The following is a 21,298-nucleotide window of genomic DNA, read 5'->3' on the forward strand; positions in this document are numbered from 1 at the left end:
GACTGCTTGAGCTAAGGAAGTTGAGACTGCAGTGAGCTATGATCATGCCACTATACTCCAGCCTGGGTGACAAAATGAGAGCCTGTCTCCAAAAAAAGGAAAGAAAGTGCAGTAGAAATGAAAATGAATAATTATGCATGAATACATACACATAAGATGAAAACATCTCATGGTCCAGCCTCCGACAACAGTAGAATCTCTGGAAATAAGAGTTTAAGTTCTGAGATGGTGATGAGGAAGCCAGAAACATGCACTATTCCATGTGACCTAAGCATGTAATAATCCCTGCAGAGTCACAGACTAAACCATATTAAGCAAAGAAACAAACTGGAGGAAAGACACAGACGCTCACAGTGTAATCCTTTAATCTGATGCTACTCAAAGAATGGTCCACAGCCCAAACCGTTACTGTTCTGCGACCAGAAAAGTACTGAAGTTTCTAAGCACTTAGAAACTTTTTTTTTCTTTTAACTGAGACAGGGTCTCACTCAGTCATCCAGGCTGAAGGGCAGTGGCTTGAACACAGCTCACTACAGCCTTGACTTCCGGGACTTATGCGATCCTCCTGCCTCAGCTTCCAGAATAGCTAGGATCACAGGTGCACACAGCTGATGTCTTTGTTTGTATTTTTTGTAGAGACGAAGTCTTGCTATGTTGCCCAGGCTGGTCTCGAACTCCTGGACTCAACGAATCCTCCTGACTCGGCCTCCCAAAGTGCTGAGATTACAGGCATGAGCCACCACGCCTGGCCCACTTTAGGAACTTTCGTACCAATCTGACATTGCTGTAATATCCACATATGTGCTCAAAAGATTCATCTCATTAAACAGAGTATAGAATAAAAGGATTCACAATAGACAGAATATTTTAAAATAAATTAAAACAAAACAACAACCAAAAAGGACTGTTTTCTCACAAATAGTTTTGAGAAGCGCAGTGTTAAAACTCCTTGGGTAAGACTCTTTGGCTAGTGTTGAAGTTGAGTTTGGAATGAAATTCAATGGCAGCGCCTGGTTTATAACTTAGCAGAGAAGCTCCAAATCCCAACATCTCTCAGAACGTCCCCACAAACAAACATCCCAGAACTCTTACAAGGCTGTCGTCCTTGATAGTGTCTTAAGGGCCATCTCAAGAGAGTGACTCTGGATATCCATAATTGGGCAGGGGGGTAGAGGAGATGGCAAATCCGAAAGATCCAGAAAACATCCCTCCTCAATTAATTCCACTCAGAGGCAGGAAACAGATGGGGCAGCCAATGGCTGCGGGAGAAAAAGCATGGTGTGAAATGGCAGAGCTTAGGTAAGTCGGCAGTCCAAACACAACGCCCTCCGTTATGTAAGAAACCACAGTGGCGTGCTGGCTGCCAGGGCAAAATAATGTGCCTCTGTGTGTGTGGGACCAAGGGAGCTGCAAAGACTGTAAGAGACACGCTTGGAGTTTATCTAAGCCATGTACACACAGTTGGCTCATTGATAATGAGCATTGGGTCCCCAAAATGGGCTGGGTGCTGAGAAAAAACAGATACAGGGCCCGCAGACCAAAGCAGCCTCGCTTCCCATTGCCCACGGCCTGAACCACTACCTCACCAGCACCCTAAACCTTCCTGGCACCCCTTCTTTCATAGACATTTGCAACCTGAAAACTTCACACCCCTCCAGTTAGCTTCTTTCATGCTAGTTAATTTAAAAGCTATGGAAAGCAGGAGGGTTTACAGATGGGGACAGAGAAAAGGCATGGGGAGTGCTGTATTTGGACCTCTGCAGCCCAGGTTTCAGCAGCCTTCAGTTCTTAAAACGTGCAGACATATGTAACCACATATGGCCAAGTCTCATCTGCTGCATATTTCAAAAAGACAATGCAGCCAGGCGCAGTGGCTCATGCCTGGAATTCCAGCACTTTGGGAGGCCAAGGTGGGAAGATCGCTTGAGCCTAGGAGTTTGAGATCCGCATGGGCAACAGAGCGAGACCCTCATCTCTACTAAAAAAAAAAAAAAAAATAGCTGGGTATAGTGACATGTGCCTGTAGTCCCAGCTACTCAGGAGGCCGAGGCAGGAGGATTACTTGAGGCTTGGAATTTGAGGCTGCCATGAGCCATGATCATGCCACTGCACTCCAGCCTGGGTGAGTCCTCTGGAGGGCCCAGAAAGCAATCAAGCTTAGCTCAAATGCCTCAGTGAAGAGGAGCCGTGCTGCACAGTATCTGCCAGTGTGGGAAGAGTGATCCTTTATGAACAGGGAAGAGCATTCTGAGGGCTGGGTGCGGTGGCTCACTCCTGTAATCTCAGTATTTTGGGAGGCCGAGGCAGGTGGATCACTTGAGGTCAGGAGTTCGAGCACAGCCTGGCCAACATGGTGAAACCCTGGCTCTACTAAAAAATACAAAAAATTAGCTGGGCGTGGTGGTGCATGCCTGTACTCCCAGCTACTCGGGAGGCTGAGGCAGGAGAATTGTTTGAACCTGGGAGACGGAGCCTGGACCAACAGAGTGACATTCCATCTCAAAAAAAAAAAAACAAAAACAAACAAAAAAAAAAAACGGCATTCTGAACTACGAGAGATGCATATTTGAACCCAAAGCCAGTCAAGCCAGTGAATGACAGCATTAGGCTCAACTTTCTTGCCCTTGGGAAGAAAATGCAATATTGCTGTCACAGCTGTTCTTTCTTTGAGGCATCAAAGAGGCAAAAAACATTCATCTAGGTGAAGGAAAGAAAAAAAAAGACTGCATTTAAAAGTACTCATCCATTCATTGCAAAAATGTCTTGGGGGCCTACTCTGTGCCAGGCTCCCAGCCACCTTGGCGTGCAGAGCCAAGAATAGCAGAGAGGCAGAAAACAAGCAATGACAGGTGTGGGAAGAGTGACAGAGGAAGGACACGCTTCTTCTTGTCCACCAGGGATCAGGGAGGGAGTCCCAGAGGATTTACTGATTAAGTTGACACTTGAAGATGTATAGGAATTAATGGACAAGACGGCAAGGAAGGTTTCAGAAAGAGTGACCAGCATGGGGGAGGATCCTAAGTCCGGAGAGAGGGTGATACATTTGTCAAATTAAAGTTATTGTGGCTTAGACAGAGATGTGGGGTGGATCCCACCGAAGGCTTGAAGGGTAGGTGGGGTCATATTACACAGGCCTTTTTAGGCCTTATTAAGGATTTGGGAATGTATCCCCAAAGACAATATGAAGCCACTGAAGCATTCTAAGTGGTGAAAGGTCATGCTCAGAGTTTTATTTTTAAAAGTTAAAACAGGGCCAGGCACGGTGGCTCATGCCTATAATCCCAGCACTTTGGAAGGCCAAGGCAGGAGGATTGCTTGATCCTAGGTGTTTGAGACCAGCTTTGGAAACATAGGGAGACCCTGTCTCTGTGAAAATAAACAAAATTAGCTGGGTGTGGTGGCAGGTGCCTGTAGTCCCAGCTACTCAGGAGGCTGAGGTGGGAGGATCACTTGAGTCCATGGGGCTGAGGCTGCAGTGAGCCAAGATTGCACAACTGCACTCCAGCCTGGGTGACAGAGTGAGACCATGTCTCAAAAAAAGAAAAGTTAAAATAGATTGGGAAAGGGTAAGAACAGTCACTCGAGTGACAGGTCGTGGTAATTTGGTCTGGAATATTGCAAAAGTATATAGCCAAGTGGGCAGATTTGAGAGTTGTTTAAGAGAATCATTGTTTCGATGAGAACACATGGACACAGGGAGAGGAACATCACACACCGGGGCCTGTCGGCGGGGTGGGGGGCTAGGGGAGGGATAGCATTAGGAGAAATACCTAATGTAGATGACAGGTTGATGGGCACAGCAAACCACCATGGCACGTGTATACCTATGTAACAAAACTGCACATTCTGCACATATACCCCACATATGTGCACATATACCTCAGAAGTATAATTAAAAGAAAAATCATAAAATAAAATTTTAAATTAAAAAAAGAGAGAATCATTGTTTCATTTATTTCCTGGAGTCCCACTATGTGCCAGGCTAGGTACATATGTGCTAGGTGCTGGGCATGCAGGGGCAAATAAGAAAGACACGATCCCTGCCCGTACGGCACCTAGAGTATGGTGGAGGAGACGGTCACTCAATAAATCGTATGCAAATTACACCTGTGATAAATGCAAAGCGGGATCAGTATGGGAAGCTGAGACAGCACAGTCTGGAGGCCCAGAGGCAGGGCTTGATGACTGAATGGATGTCAGGGGCAGGGGAAAGATGTATGACTTGAAGGTCACCTGGGCAGATGGTGGCACCATTCCCAGGAGGGGGACCAGGTTCTAGCCCGGAAGGGATGGGTAAGATGATGAGTTCTGTTGGGTTGAGACAGCTACGTGGAACTGTCCAGGCAGTGAGTCAGGAGAGGACTGGGCTCAAGAGGCAGATATGGGACTTAGCATCAGATCCCAGAGGCAGCCAAGGGAATGGCTGAGTCGAGCCAGGGGGAGAACTGAGTGATCAGAGCATGTGTCGTGAAACAGTCCGGTAGCAAGAACCATTTCTTGTTTGGCACTGCATCTGCCATACCCAGCACCTGACCTGCTGTCTCTTAAATAGTAACAGATATTTTGTCTAATGAAAGAATAAACAGTGTAAAACCTCGAATATAGAACTTGGGCACTGGTAGATACTCAAATGAGCTGCTGCATTTATATATCCTCATAAAAGATAAAGGCATTCTGCAAACTCAAGAAGATACAGCTCCTATGAGATAGCACTCCAGTCCCTCTGCCACAGCACACCCTTTGTTGGTACTGGAATTAGAAATGACAGATTTCCTTCTCTCGTTGGTCCCCTGACTCTGGAACACCAGGGGTAAATTAATAACCCGCCTTGCCTGGATCTCCTAAACTTTTAAGTAAGCTGGGGTGGGGCTGGCAGGCCTATGAACTGGAAGGATCGCTGGCAGAAATCGTACTCTCTCCAGCTTCCATCAGCCAACCAAAAGCCTGCCATGCTCCCTCTTAGAAACTCAGCAGCACTAGTCGGTCTCCAGGTAGGTGGCCCACAAAGCCCTCCTGGTCATCTTAGAAAAGAGCACGTGGAAGCCGTCTGGGTTGGAAAATTGGGTCTCCGACACCCTTCTCTGGACCATCGGACATGTTCAAGCGGGGAGCAGCCTCCCCAGGCCCACATGTGGGCCTCATCACATTCTAAATGCCCCAAGGAAAAGATGCTGTTCAGGCTCTACCTCAGAAACGGGTTTCAGCCTCTGGCAGGATGAGGGAGGGGAATCGGCTTCCCTGGGCTGCTCCATCTGCCAGACTTAGAATAAAGAGCGTTTTCAGAGCCTGGAGTTTTCCAGCTGCCTGGAAACAGGAAGTGCCCAATCCCCGAGAACAGTAACCCTCACACACGCCCTACATAAAGACATGTTGAGCCATTAGCCCTAATTGCCTGTGACTGACACAGGAGTGAGGCTGGCCTTCCAGGCATTTGCTCAGCGGAAAGAAAACAAACAGCTCACTGGGGACACAGGCAGCCATTTTCTCTCCTTTCTGCCAACATGATTCTGCTCTGTTCCCCCCAAATTATAACATACAGGCTTGAAATTATAAACCAAACAAAGGTCTTTCGAGTATTCCTTACCACATACAAAAGAGAAATATCTCTGTAGGGAGTAGCTGGACACAAAGCAATTGATTAGTGAGCTTTTCACTTTAACCTTCACTAAAATCAAAAACCTCACAAAAAAACATCCCAGAGCTGCCTCTCAATCCTGCCAATTCTCTCCAGGTTTGAGGTACAAAGGTATGTGGAACGGGACTTTCTGAAGAGACGGGAGTTAGGTAGCGTGGCTCATGCTAGGAAAACAATATGTACGTGGTAAAGGTCACATATGCCTTCAGATAAAGGATTTTTGTTTTGACAATTGGGTTTTTGAAAGTGGCTTAAGCCAGCCTGGGCAACATGGTGAAACCCTGTCTCTACAAAAAAAAAAAAAAAAAAAAAAAAAATTATCCAGGTGTGGTGGTGCACGCCTGTAGTCTCAGCTACTTGGGAGGCTGTGGTGGAAGAATCGCTCAAGCCTAGGAAGTCAAGGCTGCAGTGAGCCAAGATTGTACTACTGCACTCCAGCCTGGGCAGCAGAGTGAGACCCTGTCTCAAACAACAACAACAACGAAAGTGGCTTAATAATAGAATAAGGAGATGGGATAAGGGAGTGAAAAAAAGAATAATACAGCACCTTGTAGTCAACTAAGAGGCCTTACACCCTTCCTTTTTCCTTTATGAATTACAAGGATTCACAGGAGACACACCACCAAGTCATCGTCAACCAGATCACCAGCAACTAGAGTGATACAGGTGTGGGTTTCCTCCACACCAAACTGATAACCAGGAGAGGCAGTGAAAACTGGCCCCAACCATGATCAGAGCTGCTGAGAAAGGACTTCACCTCCTGGTTCAGAAGCATTCCCCTCCTTTAGCAACCCTTCACACTTACCAGGTGTAACACCCACCAATCAGTGAGGGCTTCATGTTCACCATGTTATTTGAGTCCCTTAACTTCCTGGGGAGATATGTATGATGATTATCTCCACCTTACCAACAGGCTAAGTCATTCAGCCAAGATCACATGGTGGGGGGGATTCAAATCCAGAGCTATTTGATTACCGGGTCCACGCGTGTAATCTCCGCTCACCATATAACCAAACTTGAACTTCCCTTTGGCTTACAGGGGCTGTCTTCTTATCATCCAAGGTCTTTGCTGTCAGATTTAATTTTTATTTTTGAGACAGGGGTCTCGCTTCGTAGTCCAGGCTGGGGTACAGTGGTGTGATCATAGCTCACTGCTGCCTCTAACTCCTGGCTCAAGCAATCCTCCCACCTAAGCCTCCCCAGTAGCTACAACTACAGGCACAGGTCACTGTGCCCACATTTGTGTGTGTGTGTGTGTGTGTGTGTGTGCGTGTGTGTGTGTGTGTAGGCAGGATATCACTATATTGCCCAGGCTGGTCTCAAACTCCTGGCCTCAAGTGATCCTCCCATCCCAGCCTCCCAAAGCACTGGAATTGATTGGCGTGTGAGCCACCACGCCATCTGACTGAACTAAAGGATGGCAAGAGGGCCAGGTGTGGTGGCTCCTGCCTGTAATTCCAGCACTTTGGGAGGCCAAGGCAGGTGGATAACGTGAGGTCAGGAGTTCGAGACCAGCCTGGCCAACATGGCAAAACCCTATCTCTACTAAAAATACAAAAAAATTAGCCAGCATGGTGGTGTGCGCCTGTAGCCCCAGCTACTTGGGAGGCTGAGGCAGGAGAATCACTTGAACCTGGGAGGCAGAGGTTGCAGTGAGCCAAAATCGTGCCATTGCACTCCAGCCTGGGTGACAGATTAAGACTCCATCTCTAAAAAAAGAAAAAAGAATGGCAAGAAAACTTGTAGCTTATGTTAACTTAAGTCCCAGTTATGAGAATAACATACAGCAATATTCACAGCCTAAAACCCAATTCCTCCGTGGGCTGATAAGATAAAATTCAAGAGAGAAAAGCTGTTTTCTAGGCAGGATCTAGGCGAACACCCTCCAATGATTCAGGAAAGCAAAATGAGCTCCTTGTTCCGTAAAAGCCACACTCTTTGAGTCAAGCTGTTCATTTCAAGTCACGGTACAAGGTAGCATTGATTCTGCCCCAGGCGACTGAGATTCTTTTTAAGATTTATGTAGAACAAGCAGTTCTTCCACACCTCCCTTGCTTCAGTGCACAGCAGCCTCCCCAGAGGCTACTAGCCACTAGGTAATAAATAGCCACGTTGTCTCTGCCCCCGTAAAGGAGGCTCAGTCTTTGAGGAGGAGAGATCTGTTATGGGACAGAAGACTACTCACCCGGCAGGCAGAGCGTCGGGGGCCTGGGCAGCCGCTGGGAGCTGCTGTGTACCCGAAGTGCTGGGTTCCTCTCCTTCTGCCGGTGTGGCTGGGGCAGGGAGAGAAGTCGTGTTGGGATTCGGGGTCACACTCAAGGGTGCTGCAGGTGGGGACGTCACACCAACAATGGAAGGTTCTTCAGGATCAGTGGCTGTCGTGGGTTCGTCATTCACTGAAGATGCACAAATCATACTTTAAAGGTCAACTAAGAATGAGAATTTTATTTATACTTGCTAAGTTTTTCACTTAATAGGCTAACATGGCATCTACAATGTTACAATACATGTATTGGGTGACAGCAAAAAGTTTTACAAAACATGACTTTGGAAAGTACAGCAAGTCATTAATGCCTGTCCAAAAGAAATCAGGATGAATCTGAAATAAATATATTAACACTACCTTTTTTATATAACTTTATCAAGTTTTTCTAACATACTATGGCTACATTTACATTTATTGCAACAAAAGAGTAGCAGGAAAGATGAACATAACAGGAATGTGTTGGGGCCAGGCGCAGTGGCTCACACCTGTAATCCCAGCCTTTGGGAGGCTGAGGCGGGTGGATCACTTGAGGTCAGGAGTTCGAGACCCACCTGGCCAACATGGCAAAACCCCGTCTCTGCTAAAAATACAAAAATTAGCTGGGCATGGTGGTGCATGCCTATAATCCCAGGTACTTGGGAGGCTGAAGCAGGAGAATCGCTTGAACCCGGGAGGCAGAGGTTGCAGTCAGCCAAGACTATGCCATTGCACTCCAGCCTGGCAAAAAATCTGCCTGACAGCAAAATTCTGTCTCAAAAAAAAAAAAAAAGTGTTGGGGCTAAACGCAGCAAGTCCAAGTTTATAGGGTCACATCCTTTTCTTTAAATTTGTCATTTGTTTGCTAGACATGACTAGCACCTTCTTTCAAAAAGCTCCTACACACTATAGAGGCAGAAACTTCCAATAATATGTTCATTCTTTTAAAGGCTCACGCTCAAAGTAGGAAGCAAGAAGGGTTCACAGCTAAAGGTCTTCTCTCTGAGATAATAGACAATGAGACAGAAGGGAAACACACTAGTCCCCAAGTCTCCCTTTTTCACCATCTCTTCACTTCTTTGATGATCACTTACGTTCACAAGGACCCCAAGGGTGCATTGCAATATCCTCTAACTCAGAAAAGGATCAAATAAGGTTTCAAAGAACTGTGGTTCTTTGGAAGTGATAAGCTATATGCAGAGAATTTTCCATATATGTGATTGCATATGTGTATATGTATACTAGAATTTCATAGGAAAACACCTTAGTCATCATTTAGCCCCATCTTCCTAATGCAGAAATTCTTTTTGTTGTATCCCTAACAAGTGGCTATCCAGATTCTTCCTCAACATTTCTTACAGGGAGCTCACTACAGAATCATCCCATGGTTGAACAGATGTACTTGCCAGAAAGTCGGTGGGGGTTGTTTTGTTTTGAGACACAGTCTCGCTCTGTCACCCAAGCTGGAGTGGGATGGCACCATCTTGGCTCACTGCAACCTCTGCCTCCCGGGTTCAAGCAATTCTCATACCTCAGTCTCCCAAGTAGCTAGGATTACAGGTGTGTGCCACCACACCCAGCTAATTTTTGTATTTTTAGTAGAAACGGGGTTTCGCCATGTTGGCCAGCTGGTCTCAAACTCCTGGCCTAAAGTGATATGCCCACTTCAACCTCCCAAAGTGCTGGGATTACGGGCATGAGCCAGGGCACCCGGCCTAGAAAGTTGTTTGTTGGTTTTTCTTCATGTGAGGCTGATTCTATTACCTGGTCTGAGTCTCCCCATCTCTATCTCCAAAGCAATTCAAAGTATCTAGGCCAGATACCTAGATACTTTGCCTCTAATTCCAGCACTTTGGGAGCCTGAAGCAGGAGGCTTGCTTGAGCCCAGGAGTTCCAGACCAGCCTAGGCAACCTAGCGAGGACTCATCTCTACAAATAATTTAAAAGAGTAGTTGGGCATGGTGGTGCCCACCTGTGGTCCCAGCTACTCAGGAGGCTGAGGGAGAACCACTGGAGCTGAGAAGGTGGAGTCTGAAGTGAGCCATGACTGCACCACTGCAACCCAGCCTAGGTGACAGGGTGAGACCCATCAATCAATCAACAAATCAATGGCCACTGTTTCATGTTAGTATTCTCTTTTCTAGTAAAGAGGCCTACCATTTCTTCAGTGTTTCTAGGCGACCCCCCTTTCCTGATCATCTGGCTGCCCTCTTCTAGATATCGTCTACTGCCTCTTCTAGATAATCATATCAGGAACTGAACATAATAAATCAGACACCATGAGGCCAGCAGAGTCAGATTACCAACTTAAATACCAGGTAACATTTCCAGAACACCAGCATGTGCAGGAAAGGTACAAAGCACTTTGGATTATCTCCTTTAGGCCTCACACGCAACCCCACAAGTTAGTTACAATTGATATCCCCACTTATCACTTAAGGAAACTATGGCTCAAAGAGGCTACAACACCTCTCAAGGTCATATAGCACCTAATTCACACCCTGCTGTCTGCCTCCAGAGCCTAAACCACTTGTCACTACGCTCCACTTCTCCCTCTCTGCACATCCTCTAATTCAACTGAAGATTATAATGACTCATAGCAACCATGTAAAAATTGGCACACATGGGACTGGTGGTCAGCTGAAAGTCAAATTTCCTCATATGATGTGATGGATGCCAAGCTACATCTTAACAAACAGGTAAGAGCCCGATGTTAGAAATTGGCTACAATTTATTTACTTGTTTTCTCTGAAGTATATAAAATATTGCCTGGCACACAGGCTAAATTAGTTGTCTGATAAGTGACTAAATCTTGTGCAATTAATGTTTCCCTAACAGAAATGCAAGGCTTGATATTTATATTCCTATTCTATCTCAGGCAAGCCAATAAAGCACAACAGAGGGCAATTCACTTTATGCACATCTATATATTTTACTCAATTTTTAAAAAAATACTATGACTTTTTTCAGAGCTAGATGAATTTATTCTAAAATTTATTAGGAAAACTAAATACACAAGAATAGCCATGAACATTCTAAAGAATAAGAATGGTGTGTGTGTGTGTGTGTGTGTATGTATAGGAGGAGTTTGTAAAAGAGTGGTGTGTGTGTGTAGGGGGAGTTTCTAAAGTATTAAAACATACTACAAAGCTACAGCAATTAAAACAATGTGGTACTGATATATGAATAGGCAAGTGTCAATTAATAAGAAAGTTCAGAAATAGGCTTAAATAATTAAATAATTCACTGAAGGCTGCAAAATAGTAATATTCTAATTCTACCACACCTTCTTCATTTATTAGCTACAATACTTCTATAAAGAGAAACCTCCCCTTATCAACTATTTGGCTACCTGGAGGTTCAGTTTGTAAAGAAAAGGCAGGAGAAATGCTTGCTTCTTTCCCTTTGTTTACCAGTTTTCAGAATGAGTTGATTTCCTTGCATCCTCTAAAAATGAACAATGAGGTTTCATTTTCTTTAAGAATCTTTATGAGGCACTGGATTCAAATATGTTTTAAAATATTTCAATCCATTGTTTTTTGTTTTGTTTTTAAGATAGGGTCTTGCTGTGTCACCCAGGCTGGAGTGCAGTGGCACAATTATGGCTCACTGCAGCCTTGACCTCCCAGGCTCAAGCAATCCCCTTGCCTCAGCCTCTCAAGCAGCTGGGACTACAGGCTCACGCTACCATGCCTGGCTAATTTTTATTTTTATTTTTTGTAGAGATAGGGTCTCACTATGTTGCCCAGGCTGGTCTCAAACTCCTGAGCTCAAGTGATCCTCCCACCTCAGCCTCCCGAAATGCTGGGATCACAGGCATGAGCCACTGCACCCAGCCTAATATTCTTTTTGATCCTAAAATTGTCCCCATCCTCGGCTGGACTTAGTGGGGAAAGGGGAGGTGAACGAAGCTCTTCAAGTTAGCTTCACGTACCATGGGAACATTCTAAGATAATTACTAAATGAAAAAGTGCAGAACAATGTATAATTGTGCTATCATTTGTGAGTTTGTGTGCATACACATGTGTGTGTGTTTTCAAGGAATATATATACATACACTTGTATATTCCAAGAATATCTTTGAAAGAACTGCAAGAAACACAACAGTGGGCCTTGGGGGAGGAAACTGAAGGTGAGCAGAATAGGAAAAGGACATTCTTTATACTGTTTAAGCTTTTATTTTTTAGAGTTTTAGTAACATATATGTACTACTATTAAAAATAATTATTATGAAATAGCTGACCACGAAAAGAACAAAAGCAGAGCCCCCATGGCATGCCAGGGGAGAAGACCCTCCGATCAACACTACTTGGATCTGACTGTTCATGCAGCTGCAAATCTAGTTAGAAAGAAGTTTCCTTCCAGGGCTGTACCTGTCCATAGGCCTAACCAAGAGCCTCTGAGTCAACCTGGTTCACCCATAGCAGCTCCTCTGTTTAACAGTTTGTGCGGGGTGGGGTGCGGGGAGGGAAAGCATCAGAAAGAATGACTAACCAACGCTGGGCTTAATACCTAGGTGATGGGTTGATCTGTGCAGTAAACCACCATGGCGCATGTTTAACCGATGTAACAAACCTACACATCCTGTACACGTACCCTGGAACTTAAAGTTGAAAAAAAAAAAAAAGTTTGTGCTATACCTTGAGTTCAGATTTGGAAACAGAAAAATATGAAGGCTAGATATCCTAGCATGGACAAGCCTTCTGTGCCCATGAATACTCACGAGTACCCCACTTCTGCTCTCAAAAAGTATGAGTGAGTGAGTGTGTGTGTGTGTGTGTGCACATTCTTAGAACATGAAAGCTTGAAAGAACCTCATGAGTCAATCCACCCCAACACAACTCATAGTCAGCAGAAATTACGTTCTAACAATACATTACTGGCCCACAGTCACCCTGGTCAACCAGGGACAGGGCACCATACTCACGTCTAATGAGGCTTCAAATAGAAAAACCAGATTGTCAAAGACAAGGAATTACAAGTCCATCATGCCTTACAGAATTGCTGTATTAATTTTTTTTTTTTTTTTGAGATGGAGTCTCACCCTGTCACCCAAACTGGAGTGCAGTGACATGATCTCGGCTCACTGCAAACTCCACCTCCTGGGTTCAAGCAATCCTCCTGCTTCAGCCTCCCAAGTAGCTGGGATTACAAGCATGTGCCACCACGCCTGGCTAATTTTTGTATTTTTAGTAGAGATGGGGTTTTACTATGTTGGCCAGGCTGGTCTTGAACTCCTGACCTCAAGTGATCTGCCTGCCTCAGCCTCCCAAAGTTCTGGGAGTACAGGCATGAGCCACCGCACCCAGTCTGCCGTATTAACTTTTAACTCTATTCAATATAGCCAATGTTCTCTAACTTTTAATCCTAATTATTTGATGTACACCCGTATCTCCCCAAAAGGACTGCACCCATCTTGAGAGCAAGGGCAGATTTGTTTCCCGCATTTTTCACTACTTCCACTCTCTGGCCCTTGTGTTCTTGCTGCATCTCTTTGCCCACATCAGCCTTCTTCCCTGGATGCCCTCCCCACCCCTGGGGCCCAGGGAAAGCACTCCACACTGTGAAGCCCACAGTACCCGTGGTCTCAGCTACTCAGCCGCACAGCCCCTGTGACATGTGCTGTTTTGACTTTGCTGACGTGTGGTTTCAACTTCTTTTCTGGAACAAGGTCATAGGGCAGGGGCCTTATCTTATATGCTTTACATTGTCCGTAGTGCTTAACATTTGATAAATATTTGTTCAAGAAATACTTATTCAATAAGCCCAATAATCTAGCAAAAGAAAGATATTTGATTGAATAGGAGAGTTTTAAAGGGAAAAGAAAAGAAACAAAAAAAATTAAAAACTAAAAAATAAAAGAAAGATATTTGAAATAAAACCACCTGACATTTGTATAACAACATCATTTACAAAACAGGTTCTTTAGGCTGGGTGCAGTGGTTCACACTTATAATCCCAGCACTTTGGGAGGCTGAGGCAGGCGAATCACCTGAGGTCAGGAGTTCAAGACCAGTGTGGTCAACATAGTGAAACCCCGTCTCTACTAAAAATACAAAACTTAGGCTGGGTGCGGTGGCTCATACCTGTAATCCCAGTACTTTCAGAGGCCAAAGCAGGTGGATCATTTGAAGCCAGGAGTTCGAGATCAGCTTGGTCAACATGGCAAAACCCCATCTCTACAAAAATTAGGCCAGGCGCAGTGGCTCACCCCTATAATCCCAGCACTTTAGGAGGCCAAGGGAGGTGGATCACTTGAGGTCAGGAGTTCAAGACCAGCCTGGCCAACATGGCAAAACTCTGTCTCTACTAAAAATAGAAAAAATTAGCTGGGTGTGGTGGCGTGTGCCTGTAGTTCCAGCTATTCAGGAGGCTAAGACAGGAGAATCGCTTGAGCCCAGGAAGGGGAGGTTGCAGTGAGCTGAGAGCACGCCATTGCACTCCAGCCTGGGCGACAGAGCGAGACTTCGTCTCAAAAAAAAGTAAAAAAAATTTAAAACCACAGGTTCTTTTTATTTTGGAATAATTCTGGATATTATTTTCAGAAAATCTGAAAAGATAGTATGGTCTTCACCCAGTTTCCCTTAATAATACTATCTTATATAATCATGGCACATTTGCCAATGCTAAAATAATAGTTAGTATACTACTATTAACTAAATTCCAGACTTTATTTGGATTTCACCAACTTTTGCACTAATGTTTTATTTCTGTTCCAAGATCCAACCCAGGATCCTGCATTGCCTTTAGGAAGTTTACTTTTATTAGCTCATTGATCCTCCCAATGCCCTTATGAGGAAGATATTATTATTCCCATTTCACTGCAGACAAAGCTGAGGCTCACAGAGGGACCACTCAGAGAGGTGTTGTGCAGTCAGCAAGTAGCAGAACCAGTACTCAAACCAGAACACCATGAAGTAAAAACAGTGGGCGTGGGGAGCGAAGACGGCTTTGATGTTTCCCAAATGGGAGGGAATGTAGGGTACCAAGGACCAGGAAAGTGGGGTACCAAGGACCGGGAAAGTGGGGGTACCAAATGGTAAGCAGTAAGATGGCAGTTGCATGGCCTCTGCTTTCTGTAACCTTGGGTATTTCACAAGGTTCCCTCTGTGATGTTGGTGAAACATTCTAACTTTATGAATCACATATTCATTCAGGACTGAGACACACTCTAGTCACAGTTAGCCAAAAAAAAGATCAGGAATTGGAAATTCTTTTGCTTAATCCTAGAGACACTGCCAGCCCACTGTGTGTTCCAAGATGCTTAGGTGCATGTGGTGTATCACAGGCTCGTGGTGGACACTCAGGACTTTTCGGCCCTGCACTCAGGCACATAGAAAGCCAGCACCAATAACAACAGAAGCTCTTTCTACTGAAGATCAGCTCATAACATGTGGGCCACAGTAAAGCAGTTGGTGTCTTTCACCCGTGAAACACAAGCAACTGCACTGCCAAGGCAGCTGATGAGTCAGCTCTTCACGAGAGCAACCAAAACTGGACAAAGATTTCATAATTAGCACGGCATGGGATGAGTGAAGGTCATATAAAAAAAAACAGTTATATTACGTGGGGAAAAAAGGAGCAAAACTTAAAATTGGACAAAGCCATACTGTGTTACCTGATTGATGGGAAGGTAAAATCCTTCCCCGGTTTATATACAGATGAACACGGTTCCTACTTATATCCTACTGTACTTCAAAGAATTCAAAGTCTGAAATTTGTTTTGAAAATGTATGAACGATCAAAGAATATCATGGAGGAAAAAAAAGGCAAAACTAGCTCTTCCAGACATTAAAGAAAATACGATAACACATCAGTAATAAAAATCATATGGGACTTACTCAAAACAAGAAACAAATTCTCACTGTATATAAGAATGTTAAAAGTGATCAACACTAAAAAAAAAAAAATCACAGTAAAAAATGACACTGTTTACTTAATGTCTTTGTGATAATAGGATTCCAGCATAGAAAATAATTTAGACCCAGTCCTCATTTTATATACGTACATGTCTATATAATATATATTATGTATAAATACATATTTATAGTTATATATTATAGTGACACATATATCCACTACAAATTCCAGTGGGATATTTATTTTGATAACATAACATCATGAAGAAAGCAAGCGAAAACAGAAAAAAGTATTTATCTCTGCAGATCCAATGTGGCCATAAAGAAAAAAAAAAGTACCTCATTTTATACACAAGAACTTTTACATTAGTGACACAAAAACTGAAATTATACACATTTTTTAAATGCGCAGGCCTAATTATTTTTAAAATTCTTAAATCCTTTTCTGCAATACTCACAGAAGTAAGATAAAATGCAAAATAGTGATATGGGAAAACTTATAAATATAACAGATAAAATTTGCAGCTACACATGTCATGCCCATGCTAATGGGCATGACAAAATACAGAATTACCACAGTAATTCCACTCCTAGGTATACAACCAAAAGAACTGAAAGCTTGGGCTCAGATACTTGTACAGCCAAGTTCTCAGCTGCGTTATTCCAACAGCCAAAAGGTGGAGACAACCCAAATGTTCATCTACAGATGAATGGAGAAACAAAATGTGGTATGCATATACAATGGAATATTATTCAGCCTTACAAAGGAAGGAAATTCTGATACACGCTACAGCATGGATGAATCCTGAAAACGCCCCGCTAGGTGAAATAAGCCAGACACAAAAGGACACGTTAGTCCACTTATATGAGGTATCTAGAATAAGAAAATGAAGAAACAGGAAAATGGGGTCACCATGGGCTGCGGGCGGGGGGCGGGCAGGTTGGGGGGAAATGTTATTGTTTAATGGATACAGAGAATCCCTTTGGGATGATGAAAAAGTTCTGGAAATGGACACTGGTGGTGATAGTTACCCAACATTGTGATTGCACTTAATGCCACTGAATTACACACCTAAAAATGGTTTAAATGGTAAATTTCATGTGATGTGTTTTTTACTACAATTTTTTAAAATTGTACCTAGAATATATTAAGAGCTTATATAAGCCTCTAAAATAAACTTCTAAATCTCTGAAGGACAAATGATCAAATACTACGAAAAGAGACACAAGAAAAAAGAAATAGTTAAGCAACTAGTAAATGAGGAAATGCAACAAGGTTAAACTTTTTAACCAATGAGGTGGCACTTAATACTATTAGCAAAAAATTATAAACCAATATTTACAAGGTTGCAGAAAAAATAAAACTCATATACCACTTTATGAACATTTTATACTACTTTGGATATATGATCGATCCTCTTAGAAAGACAGTCTGATAATATACACTAGAGCTCATTTTTAAAATTCACATCCATTGTCTTAAGAATTTCACTCAAGAAGAAACAAAGCTATATGCAGGTATTTACAGCAGAATTTTGTAACAGGGAAATACACAAGAATTAAGGAATGGTTAGATGAATTACGGAATATTAACTGCAAAATAGTATAAGGTCACTTTTAAAAAGCAAAGAAGAAGAGCACATAGATACATGAAACCATGTATAAAAATAGGCTGGGCGCAGTGGCTCACGTCTGCAATCCCAACGCTTTGGAAGGCCGAGACAAGAGGATCGATTCAAGCCAGGAGTTTGAGACCAGCCTGGGCAACAAAGTGAGACCCCCATTCTATAAGAAAATTTTAAAAAAGAAAAATGAAGTGAAAAATATATATATATTCATGCTGCATAATTAAAACTCCATGAAATTATTCATAAAGATAAAAGCTCTGTGCCAGCACCCTGCCAAACACTCTGCATGTTTTATACACAGGCATACCTTGTTTTGTTGAGTTGCACTATGTGATTTTTTACAAACTGAAGGCTTGTGGCAACCTGACATCCAACAAGTCTATTTCTCAACATCATTTTTCCAACAGCATGAACTCACTTCATGTCTCTGTGTCACATTTTGGTAATTCTCAGAATATGTCAAATTTCTCCAACTTAAAATTTTTCGTTATTGTTATTTATATCCATCATGGAGATCCGTGACCAGTGATCTTTCATATATTAATATTGCCATTGTTTTGCAGTGCCACAAACCCCATCCATATAAAATAGCAAATTTGGGCTAGGCGTGGGGGCTCACACCTGTAATCCCCACACTTTGGGATGCTGAAGCGGATGGATCACCTGAGGTCAGGAGTTTGAGATCAGCCTGGCCAACATGGTAAAACCCCAGCTCTACTAAAAATACAAAAATTAGCTGGGCACAGTGGCACGTACCTATAATCCCAGCTACTGGGGGTGCTGAGGCAGGAGAATCGCTTGAACCCGGGAGGCGGAGGTTGCAGTGAGCCGAGATCATGCCATTGCACTCTAGCCTGAGCAACAGCATGAGACTCCATCTCAATCAATCAATCAATCAATAGCTAGCAAATTTAATAATAAATATCGTGTGTGTTCTGACTTCACTTGGACTTTTCTGTTGTGTTTGAGGCATCTTTCCTTAAACCTCATGAACCAATCTTTGCTATCTTCCAATTTTTCTTCTGCAACTTCCTCACCTCTCTCAGCATTCATAGAATTGAAGAGAGTTAGGGTCTTGCTCCAGATTAGGCTTTGGCTTGAGACAATGTCGAGGCTGGTTTGATCTTCTTTTCAGACTACTCAAACTTCCTCCCTATCGCTTTTCTTGGTAAGGCTGTTCTAATAATAAATATTGTGTGGCTCCACCGACTGGCTGTTCTCTCTCTCTCTCTCTCTCTCTCTCTCCTTACACCCTACAATGGCCTCCAAGTGTTCAAGTGAAAGGAAGAGTCACATGTCTCTCACTTTACATCAAAGACTAGAAATTATTAAGTTTAGTGATAAGGAAGGTGGGTTGAAAGCCAAGACAGGCCAAAGCTGGGGCTCTTGTGCCAGTTAGCCAAGCTGTGAATGCAAAGGAGAAGTTCTTGAAGGAAATTAAAAGTGCTACTCTGATGAACACCTGAGTGATAAGAAAGTAAAACAGCCTTACCAAGAAAAGCGATAGGGAGGAAGTTTGAGCAGTCTGAAAAGATCAAACCAGCCTCGACATTCTCTCAAGCCAAAGCCTAATCCGGAGCAAGACCCTAACTCTCTTCAATTCTATGAATGCTGAGAGAGGTGAGGAAGTTGCAGAAGAAAAGTTGGAGGATAGCAAAGATTGGTTCATGAGGTTTAAGGAAAGATGCCTCAAACACAACATAAAAGTCCAAGTGAAGAAAATGCTGATGAAGAAGCTGCTGCAAGTTATCCAGAAGATCTAGCTAAGATCATTGACGGGGTTGGCTACACTAAACAACAGCTTTTCAATGTTGACGAAAGAGCCTTCTATTGCAAGAAGATGCCATCTTGGGCATTCATAGATAAAGAGAAGTTAATGCCTTCAAAGCTTCAAAGGACAGGCTGTCTCTCTTCTTAGCAGCTAATGTTGCTGGTGATTTTAAGTTGAAGCCAATGTTCACTTAACATTCTGAAAATCCTAGGGCCCTTATAAATTATGCTAAATCTACTCTGCTTGTGTTTTATAAATGAAGCAACAAAGCCTGGATCACAGCACATCTGTCTGCAGCATGGTTTACTGAATATTTTAAGCCCACTGTTGAGACCTACTGCTCAGGAAAAAAGATTCCTTTCAACATATTACTGCTCATGGATAATGCACCTGATTACCCAAGAGCTCTGATGGAGATTTACAAGGAGATTAATGTTGTTTTCATGCCCGCTAACACAACATCTGTTCTGTAGCCCAGGGATCAAGGAGTCATCTTGCCTTTCAAGTCTTATTATTTAAGAAATACATTTTATGGCTGGGCAGAGTGGCTCACACCTATAATCTCAGCACTTTGGGAGGCCGAGGTAAGTGGATCACTTGAGGTCAGGAGTTTGAGACCAGCCTGCCCAACATGATGATACCCTGTCTCTACTAAAATACAAAAATTAGCCAGATGTGGTGGCAGATGCCTATAATCCCAGCTACTTTGGAGGCTGAGACACAAGAATCACTTGAATCCGGAAGGTGTAGATTATAGTGAGCCAAGATCATGCCACGGCATTCCAGCCTAGGCAACAGAGTGAGACTCCATCTCAAAAACAAAAAATGAAAAAAAAAATGCCCAAAAAAAACCAAATACATTTTATAAGGCTATAACTGCCTTAGATCATGACTCCTCTGATGGATGTGGCCAAAACCCATTAAAAACCTTCTAAAGGCTTAGGCCTACAATCCCAGCACTTTGGGAGGCCAAGGCGGGCAGATCACCTGAGGTCAGGAGGTCAAGACCAGCCTGGCCCACATGATGAAACCCCATCTCTACTGAAAATACAAAAATTAGCTGGGTGTGGTGGTGCATGCCTATAACCCCAGCTACTCCTGGCACTGAGGTAGGAGAATCACTTTAACCCAGGAGGCGGAGGTTGCAGCAGTGAGCTAAGATCATGCCACTGCATGACAGCCTGGGCAACAAGAGCAAAACTCCATCTCAAAAAAATAAAAACATTAAAAAAAATTAAAACTAAAAAGGACTCACCATTCTAGATGCCATTAAGAACATTTGTGATTCATGGGAGGAGGTCAACATATCAACACAACAGGAGTTTGGAAGAAGCTCAAACCCTGATGGATGGCTTTGAGGGGTTCAAGATTTCAGTGGAGGAAGGAAATGCAGGTGTGGTGGAAATAGCAAGAGAGCTAGAATAAGAAGTAGGCCTGAAGACGTGACTAAACTGCTTCAATCTCATTAGAAGACTGGAATGGATTAGGAGTTGTGTCTTATGGATGAGCAAAGAAAGCAGTTTCTTTAGATGGAATCTACTTCTAGTGAAAACACTGTGAACACTGTTGAAATAACAACAAGGATTTAGAATATTCCATATACTTAGTTGATAAAGCAGTGGCAAAGTTTGAGAGAATTGACTCCAAATTTGAAAGATTTTCTACTGTTGCTAAAATGCTATCAAACAGCATCGCATGCTACAGAGACATCTTTGATGAAACGGAGAGTCAGCTGATGCAGCAAACTTCATGTTGTCTTATTAGAAATTGCCACAGGCACCCTGACCTTCAACAACCACCACCCTGATCAGTCAGCAGCCATCAATGTTAAGGCAAGACCTTCCACCAGTGAAGAGATTTCCACTGGCTAAAGGCTCAGGTAATTGTTAGCATTTTTAGCAATAAAGTATTTTTTAATTAAGGGATATACATTCTTCAGACATAATGCTGTTGTACCCTTTATGGACTACAGTATAGTGTAAACATAACTTTTATATGCACTGGGAAACCAAAAAATTCATGTGACTTGCTTTTTTGTGATACTCGCTTTATTGTGGTAGTATGGAAACAAACCCATAATATCTTGAAGGTGTGCCTGTAATTTATGCCTTATAACAACTTATGAGATATATACTTTTGCTGGAATTTTTTTTTTTTTTTTTG

At 43.2% G+C, this 21,298-nt stretch overlaps 1 protein-coding gene across 3 annotated transcripts in view; it reads right to left on the bottom strand.

Moving 5' to 3' along the window:
- The window catches only part of WWP2 (WW domain containing E3 ubiquitin protein ligase 2), a 183,116-nt gene that overhangs the window by 45,289 nt on the left and 116,529 nt on the right, over positions 1-21,298 (bottom strand). For 2 of the 3 annotated variants that reach the window (XM_030816469.1, NM_001280106.1), the window contains 1 exon segment: positions 7,821-8,031. In XM_030816469.1, coding sequence (XP_030672329.1) covers positions 7,821-8,031 — 211 coding nt within the window. 3 annotated transcript variants of the gene reach the window in all.

This window comes from Nomascus leucogenys, chromosome 2 (assembly GCF_006542625.1).
Source record: "Nomascus leucogenys isolate Asia chromosome 2, Asia_NLE_v1, whole genome shotgun sequence".
NCBI classification, from domain to species: Eukaryota; Metazoa; Chordata; class Mammalia; order Primates; family Hylobatidae; genus Nomascus; species Nomascus leucogenys.